At 33.8% G+C, this 12500-nt stretch overlaps 2 protein-coding genes across 2 annotated transcripts in view; both read left to right on the top strand.

Moving 5' to 3' along the window:
- HELRODRAFT_104176 (hypothetical protein) overlaps nucleotides 1-2369 on the top strand; it is a gene marked incomplete at its 5' end in the record, with an annotated part of 14000 nt that extends 11631 nt beyond the window's left edge. Inside the window, 7 exon segments of the mRNA XM_009031817.1 lie at nucleotides 254-348; nucleotides 610-738; nucleotides 978-1094; nucleotides 1344-1430; nucleotides 1704-2180; nucleotides 2200-2209; nucleotides 2239-2369. Coding sequence (XP_009030065.1) covers nucleotides 254-348; nucleotides 610-738; nucleotides 978-1094; nucleotides 1344-1430; nucleotides 1704-1891 — 616 coding nt within the window. The 3' untranslated portion in view covers nucleotides 1892-2180; nucleotides 2200-2209; nucleotides 2239-2369.
- Nucleotides 2370-3656: 1287 nt separating this feature from the next.
- HELRODRAFT_182062 (hypothetical protein) overlaps nucleotides 3657-12500 on the top strand; it is a gene marked incomplete at both ends in the record, with an annotated part of 11800 nt that continues 2956 nt past the window's right edge. The window contains 14 exons of the mRNA XM_009031816.1: nucleotides 3657-3687; nucleotides 5083-5142; nucleotides 5554-6055; nucleotides 6252-6482; nucleotides 6591-6711; nucleotides 6888-6949; nucleotides 7750-7814; nucleotides 8400-8538; nucleotides 9220-9303; nucleotides 9486-9549; nucleotides 9809-9880; nucleotides 10279-10436; nucleotides 12164-12260; nucleotides 12333-12378. Of these exons, the coding sequence (XP_009030064.1) occupies nucleotides 3657-3687; nucleotides 5083-5142; nucleotides 5554-6055; nucleotides 6252-6482; nucleotides 6591-6711; nucleotides 6888-6949; nucleotides 7750-7814; nucleotides 8400-8538; nucleotides 9220-9303; nucleotides 9486-9549; nucleotides 9809-9880; nucleotides 10279-10436; nucleotides 12164-12260; nucleotides 12333-12378 (1732 nt within the window). The remainder of the gene's footprint in view (nucleotides 3688-5082; nucleotides 5143-5553; nucleotides 6056-6251; nucleotides 6483-6590; nucleotides 6712-6887; nucleotides 6950-7749; nucleotides 7815-8399; nucleotides 8539-9219; nucleotides 9304-9485; nucleotides 9550-9808; nucleotides 9881-10278; nucleotides 10437-12163; nucleotides 12261-12332; nucleotides 12379-12500) is intronic.

Below are 12500 nucleotides of genomic sequence, written 5' to 3'. Positions count from 1 at the left end.
CACACACACACACACAAACACACAAACACACAAAAACAAACACACACAAACACCCACCCACACACACATACAAACAAACAAACAAACACACCCACCCACACACACACACACACACACACACATACAAACACAAACACACACAACCACCCACACACACAAACAAACAAACACAAACAAACACACACACACAAACACACACACAAACACACACACACACAAACACACACCCACACACACAAACACACACATACAGATCAAGCCTTCTGCAGAGATCTACTTCGAAGTCCAAATATGACTTTTCCAAGCACACATACGCCCAACTCAGAGACGCCATCAACACCTCGTGTGGTGAGGCCATGGCGGTGGCGACTGTGGCGACGATGATGATGATGATGATGATGATGAAGACGATGATGACGAAAATGATGATGATGATGATAATTGCAAAATATTGATGGCTGGTTCATTCATAAGATTTCATAAAAACAAAACTATCATCACCACGATCACTACCCACCATCACCCATACTAACCCATCTCACCCCACCCTTCACCATCGTACTCGTTTTCACCCTTTCCATCCACCACCACCATCATCACCACTACTAGACATGGAGTTGATAAATGCTTGCAAAGAAGAATTTCACAGACGTCTGAAGGTTTATCACGACTGGAAGACAAAGACCAGTAACAACAAGTCGTTCGGTGGGGGCGTGCCTAAAAGTTTGGCTCCTCCCAGTAAGTTGATTGGTTGATTGGTGGGTTGATTTCTGATTGGTTGATCGACCAACCAATCAATCAATCAATCAACCAACAAAATAACCAATCAATTATTCAACAAATCAAACAACCAATAACCAATCAACCAATCAGCCAATCAACCAATCATTCAACCAACCAATCAATCATTCAATCAACCAACCAATTAGCTAACCAATTAGCCAATCAATCAATCATTCAACCAACCAATCAATCAGGTTCTTTGGCCGCTGTGGCTAGCAAACTTCCGCCGGCAGCCGACAATCAGCAGCGCTTCTTCAAGATCGCCTTCACAAAACCCTCCGATGAAAATCGCGACGGCATTGAAGCTAGAGGTCATGATGATGATGATGAAGATGATGGTGGTGGTGGTGATGATGATGGTGATGATGATGATGATGATGTTTGTAGTTGATGATTAAAATAGCGATATATCTCTAATCATCATCATCACCACCATCATCATCACCATCATCATTATTATTATTATTATTATTATTATTATTATTATCATCATTATTATTATTATTATTATTATTGTTATTATTATTATTATTAATTATTATTATTATTGTTGTTGTTAGGCTGGTGGTGGGCACATTTTGACGGGAAGTGGATTGCCAGGCAAATGGAGATGCATATCGGGATGAAGCCGCTGCTACTCATAGCCGGTCGGTTGTTTATTCCTTTACATGTTTGTTCTTTCGTTCGTCTGTTTGGTTTGCTCTCGCTCGTTCGTTCGTTTGTTCGAACCATCAACACCACCACAACCATCATCATCATCACCACCATCATCACCATCACCATCTCCATCGTCATAATCATACCCATCAAAAACCCCGACAACAACAACAAAACCCCCAACAACAACCTCCAACAACCACCTATAACTACCACCCCCAACAACCATCCCCAACAACCACCCCCAACAACCACCCCCAAAGGCCTGGACGACATGAAGATGTGTGAGATGGCTCTGGAGGAGACGGGGCTGACCCGGAAACGGGGTGCCGAAATCCTGGAGAAAGATTTTGAGGAGGAATGGAATAAACACGGCGGTGCGGCCTATCTCAAAAACAACATCAAACTCGTCTCGTCGAAGTTTCTCAAGATGAAATTGAGCGCCAAGTGATCCGCTTACCGGTTAAAGCTACTTCCGGTTTGAGCTATTTCCGGTTGAGGCTATTTCCGGTTTAAGCTATTTCCGGTTTAAGATATTTCTGGTTTTACATGTGGTGGTTTTGGATTTTGTAATTGTGACAAAAGAATTTGTTTCGATGATCCATATTTTGGAAGGTTTTGGGTTATTAGAGGGGAGTTGTTTTTTTTTAGAATTTTAAAATAAATATTTCCTAATTTTTTTAAAGATTACGAATTATTGAAAGTGAAAGCTAACAATTATACAATTAATTCATCTCATTTTCACGCATCCATGGGCAGTTCATCATTGTTCCAGTCTCAAAATTCCAGTTTCCAATTTAGATCTAACTTTAACGTTTTTATGTCTTCGGTGGTTTCTGTATGGAATTTTGAATTTTTAAAACAGGCGAATGTTCGCATGTTTTTGCCGAATTTTATTAAATAAATAAATTGATGATATAATGAATAAATTAGTAATTAAATTAATTATTAAATATATAAAATAATAAATAAATAGATGAATGAAGCAATCTTGTTAGGACAATAACCAAACTTATAAGAAAGAGTTAGATCAAAACCACGAAATTATTCAGAAAGTGTAGAAGTTAGTGAGAGAGAGAGAAGGAGGAGAAAAGAGAGAGAGAGAGATGTAGGAGAAAGTGAAGAGGAGATAGAAGAATGAAAAGAAAGATCAAGAAACGGAAAGCAAGGAAAAACTACGAGAGAGAGAGAGAGAGAGAGAGAGAGAGAGAGAGAAGAGAAAGATTGGAAGAAAGAGAGTGAAGGGGAAAAAAAACGAAAATATAAAGTAGAGGGAAAGAATTTTTAAAAGTTTACATTCTGAAATTTCGACCGTGGGAGCCAAGGAACTAATAGAATTTTATAGATATAATATATTGTTATATATATCCATTCAAAATGTTCATTAGTACGGCTAAAATTAGGCTTGTGACTTTTTTGGTTCATCAATTCAATTTCTGATCGATTTTTAACTGAAAACTGAGTGTTGCTGAATTTTAATAAAAATAACCTCCTTAGATAAGCTACTGTATAAATCTAGTAAAAAATTACCTGATAAATTTGCTATATCAGGGTCACATCCAAGAAAATCGAACTATAGTATTACGAAATGGGTCCTTAGATAATGATTGAAGAACCAGGCGACCTTAACCATTACACCATCACGCCGACATATGGTTTCCACTTGTGTTTAAAAACTAAAAATGATGAATATTTCTCTCTGAGAACTGAGTTTTACCGACATTTTATAAGACTGCTCACAACGGGGGGCCACTATAGGCATGGATATTATATCCATGATTATAGGAAAACCTTTTGTAATGGGTGGCAGACTCGAGGGCCGCCCTACGCCGGTTTTAGTTCAAAACCTTTCATTAAAACTGAAACAAAACAGTTTTTTTTAATTTTTATAATTTTAATAACTTTAATTTTTTTATTTTTTAAAAAATAAACTTTAAAATTTTGATAATGTTGAATAAAAATTCATTTAAAATTAAAAAACATGAATTTTGAATAATAACCATTGATATCGATGATAAGAATGAATAAACACAAAAAAAACGTTTCAATAGCTGTTAATTATTAGTTTATTTAATTAAATAATTAATTAATGGGATAAATAAATAAAACTATTTTAAATTTAAAAAAAAAATTATTTAAATTCACATTTTCGCATTTTACCACAAACATATGGCAGCCTTTGTTGTGTAATGAAATGACAAAAAATCGGTAAAAAAATGTACAAAACTCCACTTTTAGGATTTAACGGTAAATTGAGTGGATTATTTTTTAGAAATTAGTGAAATGATTATTTAGGAAATGATTTTAAAGCCCGAAATTTCGATGTCAGCGCGTATCCATCGGCCAAAATGCGTTGTTTAAATTCTAAAAATTTGCATATTTGTATCATATCCTTGTTCAAGTTTTCTTAATTAATTAATTAATTAATTAATTGATTGATTGATTTTATTAATTAAATTAATAATCGTGAAAGTTTTTAATTAATTGTAAATTTGGTTTAGTTAGTTTTTTTCTCCTTGATCAAATTTTTGGCTTGTATTTTAGTTTTATTTTAATATTTTAATAAAATTGTTTTTTATTTGATTGATAATTTTTTAAAAATAAAATTATAAAATTCTATTTTCACATGATTAAAAAATAATTTACTCAAATTGTTAACTGAAGAAGCATTTTTTTAAAATTTTATTCTTAGTTTTCCATCATGATTCATGAAATTGTTTTTTTTTTTTATAAAAATAGGAAATAGATTAATAGGCCAAATTCCATTTAATTATAATAAATAAACAAATGAGTAATTATTTCAGTTTGTTTCCCTAATTTTGGAATAATTTATTGATTAGTGTATAAAAATTTAGAACAAGAACTATGAAGGAGTTATTATTTATTTTATTAAGTAATGGAAATTTTAAAATATCTATATGTATTTTATTATAATATTATATGTATTTAATTTTTGAATTTAATTAGACTAAAAAAATATTTTTTATTTTAATCTATTATATGTTACAAAATAAGTAATTTGCAAATATAAATATGAATATTTCAATTTTACTAATTTTTTATAAAGAAATTTAGTTATTTATAATTATTCTTCATAAGTAGTCATGATTGATAGTAAATGTTTTCTTATATGTGTGTGTATGTTTATGTACGTATGTATGTGTTGTTTGTGTTTGTGTGTGAATGTGTGTGTGTGTGATTGTGTGTGTCTACATCTTAGTTATTAATACTAATAATTAAAGCTAAAATTACATCTTCCTCTATATTGTATATGATATCATAGCAATCTCAGAACTGAAAAAAGCCAGGCCAGGCAGCATTTGCCATCAAACTGCTAAGAAGCTTCCGTCATAAATATTATGACATAATTATTAATAATTTCAATAATATTAATAATTATTTTAATTATATTAATAATTATTTCAAGGCTATGACGGCTTTCCTACTTTCATATCGCATTAATATTACTTAATTTATCACGAGAATTTTCATCTAGGAATTGCTAAGCTGTGTATATAATATCAATAGTAGTAATAATAATAATAATAATTTCAATTATATTAATAATTATCTCTAAAAATAATTATGACCATAATTTTTTATATTTTTCCATAAAAAAAGCTCCCCCTAAACACCCATCAGGAAGTCAAAATCAACAGCAACAACATTTTGGCGTCGATTTTTCGCAGTTGTCCTTAAATGGTTATTGTTGTTGTTGTGTGGTTATTATTATTATTTATTATTATTGTTGTTGTTGTTATTATTATTATTTTGATTATTAATTGAAGTTTATTATTGAAAACAACGACAAACAAACAAACAGACAAGCAAACGATTTGTCGCAGTTTTCCTCTTAAATGGTTTTTATTATTATTGTTGTTGTTGTGTGGTTATCATTGTTTATTGCTATTTTTGTTTTTATTATTATTATTATTATTATTATTACTATAATTATTAATTGAAACAAAGTAGCACAAACAAACCTAGCCCGCATAAATTATTATAGGAATGATTTATAACGAAGTGCTTTTAAATAGCAGCAACAACAACAATAACAATAATAATAATAATAGAAACAATAACAATAATAATGATATTAATAATAATATACAGATAGCAACAACCAGGCCTCGAACAGCAGCGGCAGCAGTGGCTTCGGCGAAGGGAATTCTCAAAATAATAATAATAATAATAATAGTAACATAAATAATAATAATAATAATTTTCCTAATAATAATAATAATAATAACTTCCATATTAATAATAATAATAACTTGTATAATCTAAATATGAGTAGCTTCAATCCTTTCGGCTTAAACCAGTTCAGCATGAGAAACAATAATAATAATAATAATAATAATAATAATAATATCAATGTTAATAACCTTATAAATAATAATAATAACAATTTCAATAATAACTTTAATAATAATAATAATAAAAACCACAACAACAACGACAGTAACGAAATGACGTCATCGTTCCTCACCAACCCTCCAATACAGATACACCCGCTTAATAACAATAATAATAATAACAACAACAATAATAATAATAATAATGTCAGCACCACGGATAGCGATGATAGTGGTAGCGTCGGGAGTAACAGTGGAGGGTCAGTATTAATATTATTATTATTATTATTGTTATTATTATTATTATTATTATTGTTGTTGTTATTATTATTATTATTGTTGTTGTTGTTATTGCTATTTGTCATTTGTAATCCTATTAAATCAGATTAAATCCATCATTTGTTTAGATTTTTTTTTTTTTCATTCATTCATTCATCCATCCATCCATCTATCCAGAGCCAACCACTACAACAACAGCAACAACAACTACAACAACAACAACAAACCCAACAACAACAACAACGCCCTACTTCCGGTTTTCCGCACACCCCTCAGACCGGGGCACGGATCAGAGGGCCGGAAGATTTTGCTGAAAGCCAATCATTTTCAAATAAAAGTACCCCGTGGTTTCGTCTACCATTATGACGTGGCCGTCATGCCAGATAAATGTCCCAGAAGGATTAACAGGTTGGATTAACTAACAAATTTATCTAGCAAATCAAATTATTAATCAATCAACCAACCAATTGCTTTACAAACTCCATCCATCAATCAATCAATCAACCAACCAATCAGAGAAATCTTTGAAGCGATGGTCAAACGCTATTCGTTGCAGTTCTTCAATCGACAACTTCCGGTTTACGATGGTAGAAGGAATATGTACAGCAAGGAACCATTGATGTTTGGTAAAGAGAAGGTTGGTTGGATGAGTGGTTGGTTTATATTCATTCATTCATTCATTCATTCAATCAATCATTCATTCATTCATTCATTCATTCAATCATTCATTCATTTATTCATTCACTTGCTCCTTTATCAATTCATGAATGAATGAATGAATGACCAATCAATCAATCATTCATTCATTCACAGACCGAACTCGAAGTAACACTGCCTAGCGATGCTGTTGAAAGAGTTTTTAAAGTAACCATCAGGTACTTATCACAGGTATGTCAATCAATCAATCAATCAATCAATCAATCAATCAATCAATCAATCAATCAATCAATCAATCAATCAATCAACAAATCAACCAACGAATCAATCAACCAATCAATCAACCAATCAACATACCAATCAATAAAAGGTTTCCTTAGTGGCATTAGACGAAGTTTTTGAGAACAAAAGTCAGAACGTCGTCCCCACTGAAGCCGTGCTAGCCCTTGATGTCATCATGAGACATCTGTCTAGTATCACGTGAGTAGTTGGCCGGTTGGCTGATTGGCTGGTTGGTTGATTGGTTGGCTGGTTGATTGATTGGTTGGCTGGTTGATTAATTGGTTGATTGATTGATTGGTTGGTTGGTTTATTGATTGGTTGGTTGATTGATTGATTGATTGATTGATTGATTGATTGGTTGATTGATTGGATTGATTGATTGATTGATTGATTGATTGATTGACAGGTACACTGCTGTTGGCAGATCTTTCTTCTCGCCTCCCAATTTAGATTCGGCTTCGAGGTTACATACCAATCACATTTTTTAAAATTATCTCTTTCAAGTTTAAACCATCCAATGACAACTCTTAACTACGTCATCAAGGTACATAATTAGAATTCTTCCCACACCTTTCTGACCAATCACAGTTCATCTTTAACTTCATCGACCAATCACTATTCCCCTCCACTCTGCCAGCTAATCACAATTCATCTTTTACTTCATCAACCAATCACAATTCATCTTCAACCTCATCGACCAATCACAATTCACTTCCAATCCTCGCCGACCAATCAGGTATAGCGCTGCCAACGCCCAAGTGATGTTCAACCCTGGCGACTGCTCGAACACGCTGGGCGGAGGTCGAGAGGTGTGGTTTGGTTTTCACCAGAGTATACAACCTTCTCATTGGAAGATGATGCTTAATATCGATGGTTGGTTGGCTCTGATTGGTCGACTGTGATCGAATGCTTGTTCCTGATTGGCTGACTGTGATCGATTGCTTGTTCCTGATTGGCTGACTGTGATCGATTGCTTGTTCCTGAGAGTTGTATAGCTTTATGTAAATAACTTACAACATCATACAAATACAGTACAAATACAATACAAATACATACAAACACATACAAACACATAAATCAAACAATCAATCAATCTTAGTTTTGCGTCCAGAGACCCGGTTTTCCGAGGTAGGACGTAAAAACACATAAAATACATACAAATACAATGCAAAGACATACAAACGCTTAGAAATACAATACAAATACAATGCAAACACATAAAATACGTACAAGCACATACAAATACAATACAAACACATACAAATACAATACAAACACATACAAACACATAAAATACGTACAAGCACATACAAATACAATACAAACACATACAAATACAATACAAACACATACAAACACAATACAAATACAAATGCATACAAACAGTTTCGGCGACTGCATTCTACAAAGCACAGCCGGTCATCCAGTTCATGTGTGACGTCCTCGAGATGAGGGATCTCGCCGACCACAAGAGACCACTCAGTGACGCACAGAGGGTCAAGTTCACCAAAGAGATCAGAGGCGAGTTATGATGATGATGTTGGTGGTGGTAATGATAGTGTCGATGATAATGATGGGGGTGATGATGATGATGATGATGATGGTGATGATGACAGGTCTGAAGATAGAAATAACCCATTGCGGATCTGTGAAGAGGAAGTACAGGGTATGTAAAGTGACCAGGAGACCTGCTCAGACCCAATCGTTAGCTCTTTCCTTCTTTCGTTCGTTCATTCATTCATTCATTCATCCATTCATTCATTCATTCATTTGTTAGTTCATCCATTCATCCACCCATCCATCCTCTGTCCGTCCGGTTATTTGTCATTTTATTTATTAATTCATCAATTCAGTAATTCATCCATTCATCTATCCGACCGCCATTCATTAATTCATTCATTAATTCATTCATTCATCCATTAATTAATTAATTAATTAATTCATTCATTCATTTATTCATTTGTTAGTTCATCCACCCATCCATCCTCTGTCCGTCTGGTTATTCGTCAATTTATTTATTAATTCATCAATTCAGTAATTCATCCATTCGTCTATCCGATCGCCATTCATTAATCCATTCATTAATTCCTTCATTAATTAATTAATTCATTCATTCATTTGTTCGTCCATTAATTAATTAATTAATTAATTAATTAATTAATTCATTCATTCATTCATTCATTCATTTGTTCGTCTTATTCTCCAGTTTTCCACTACAGCTAGAGAGAGGAGGGACAGTTGACTGCACTGTGGCCAAGTACTTCCTTGAAAAGTATCGCATTAAATTGCAGTAAGTACTGATTAATTTCTTCATTCGTTCATTGATTGATTGATTGATTCATTCAATTATTCATTCATTCATTTGTTCATTCATTCACTCATTTATTCGTTCGTTCATTCATTCATTCATTTATTCGCTCGTTCATTCATTCATTCATTCATTTATTCATTCATTCACTCGTTCATTCACAGGTACCCTCACCTTCCATGTCTACAAGTCGGCCAGGAGCTGAAGCACACCTACCTGCCTCTGGAGGTTAGTCACACACACCACCAATAATAATAATAATAATAATAATAATAATAATAATAATAATAATAATAATAATAATGATAATGATAATGATGATAATAATAATAATGATAATAATATTAATATTAATGATAATAATGATAGAAATAATAATTATTATTGTTAAAATAACGCCATCTACAATCATCATTACCATTACCAGCGTCATCATCATCATCATCATCACCACCATCATCGTCATCATCATCATGACCGTCACCAGGTATGCAACATAGTGCATGGGCAGAAGTGCATCAAGAAACTCACGGACTCCCAGACATCTACCATGATAAAGGTTCTGATGATGATGATGATGATGACGATTATGGTGGTAGTGATGATGATGATAACAATGGTGGTGATGATGATGAAGATGATGACGATAAAGATGATGATGATGATGAAACAAATTCTGTCAACGTTTATGCAAATGAGGATTATGCTAAGGAGGTTTATGCTAATTAGTCTTATGTTAATCCCATGGCTAGTTACGTCATAATTTACCATGCAAATTTGGATTACATTAATGAGGAAAACGCCCTGATGCTGAATATGCAAATGAGGATTATGCTAACTAGCATTATGTTAATCGCTGAATATGCAAATGAGGATTATGCTAACTTGCATTATGTTAATGGCTGGATATGCAAATGAGGATTATGCTAATTAGCATTATGTTAATTTCACGGCCAGTCGACGTCGAGGGCGGCGCCGGATCGCGAGAGGGAGATCAACACTTTGGTGCGCAAGGCGAACTTCAACGCGGACCCCTACCTCCAGGCTTTCGGGATCTCCATCTGCAGTCAGATGTCTGATGTTCATGGCAGGGTCCTCCCAGTTCCCAAGTTGCAGTTTGGCGGGAGGGTAGGTTTGCTCGTTTGTGATTGGCTGGCTGGTTGAGTGGGGGTTTGTTTGCTGATTGGTTAGATGATTGGCGTAAGAGTAAGTATCTCGTTTGTGATTGGCCGGCTGGTTGAGTGGGGGCCTGTTTGCTGATTGGTTAGATGATTGGCGGGAGGGTAAGTTGGCTCGTTTGTGATTGGCTGGTTGTGTGGGGGGCTCGTTTGCTGATTGATTGATTGGTTGGCTGATTGATTGATTGATTGACTGGTTGGTTGGCTGGCTGGCTTATAAATTGCTTACATTTTACAAAGCTCCACTAATAAATCATAAAATTAATCCATTAAAGACATTTAAACAATCGAAAAAGTCAATCAATCAACCAGCCAATCAATTAGCCAATCAAAAAACCAATCAATCAACCAAATCAATCAACCAGCCAATCAATTAACCATTCAATCTCGATTACCAATCTTTTAATCCAATCAATCAATAACCAATCAATCATTCAACCATTCAACCAATAAATCATTCAACCATTCAATCAATAAATCATTCAACCAATAAATCATTCAACCATTCAATCAATAAATCATTCAACCATTCAGCCAATAAATCATTCAACCATTCAACCAATAAATCATTCAACCATTCAACCAATAAATCATTCAACCATTCAACCAATAAATCATTCAACCATTCAACCAATAAATCATTCAACCATTCAACCAATAAATCATTCAACCATTCAACCAATAAATCATTCAACCATTCAATCAATAAATCATTCAACCATTCAACCAATAAATCATTCAACCATTCAACCAATAAATCATTCAACCATTCAACCAATAAATCATTCAACCATTCAACCAATAAATCATTCAACCATTCAATCAATAAATCATTCAACCATTCAATCTCGATTACCTCTGGCAGACGAAGGCCCAAGTAATACCGACACAGGGTGTATGGGACATGAGGGGCAAGCAGCTCTACCAAGGTTCAAAGTTCAATGTCATACATACATTCATACATACCTCATACCTGTTTAGTTGTTGCAGAGTTTAAAGTTCAAAGTTCATTTGATGCAATACGATTTGTTATTATGAATCGTTGGCTGTAAGGTGTGGTTGTTAAATAAGTCAGACGAACATGAAGCCGACCATCCAACCAACCAGTCGATCGATCAATCAATCAATCAATCTAATCAATCAATAAACCAACCAACTCCCAACCAATCAATCATTTAAATGGTCAATCAATCAACTAACCAATCAATCAATCATTTAAATAGTCAATCAATCAACATACCAACCAATCAACCAACCAACCAATCAATCAATCAATTATTTAAATAGTCAATCAATCAACATACCAACCAATCAACCAACCAATCAATCAATTATTTAAATAGTCAATCTATCAACCAATCAATCAGCCATCAAACAAATCAGTCAATCAATCGTTCAATCAACCAGCCATTCACAAATCAATCAACTAACTAACCAACTAACCAGGCATTAACATCAGAGTATGGGCTATAGCCTGCTTTGCTGCCCAGAGAGTTATTGGAGAGGAGGCGCTAAGGTTGAATAAATTTGCATAAATTATCATAAATTCACATAGAATTATGTAAATTTACATTACTACTACTAATGTTAGCGCCAATTTTTTTCTTCATCATCGTTACCGTAGCTAAAATAAAAATCATAATCATCATCGTCGTCATCATCAGGATGTTCACCCAGCAGTTGCAGAAGATCTCGACGGACGCTGGCATGCCAGTGATGGGGCAGCCCTGCTTCTGCAAATACGCCACTGACGCCGACCAGGTGGGCTATTTGGGATGACGTCACGAACGTCACCTGACGTCACCTGACGTCATCGAATTCAATCAAAATTAGATTTACCACAGTATCACTTTTCTCTTTGCCAAGTCTTCTTCGCCATGTTCGACCCATCCCAAACACCATATGACATTATTCGAAATACCTAACTATCTAAGAAGCTAAATAAATACTAATATGTATTGTATATATATATATATATATATATATATATATATATATATA

Source organism: Helobdella robusta, assembly GCF_000326865.2.
Source record: "Helobdella robusta unplaced genomic scaffold HELROscaffold_79, whole genome shotgun sequence".
In the NCBI taxonomy this organism is placed as follows: Eukaryota; Metazoa; Annelida; class Clitellata; order Rhynchobdellida; family Glossiphoniidae; genus Helobdella; species Helobdella robusta.
This window is presented reverse-complemented; position numbering and strand designations above follow the sequence as displayed.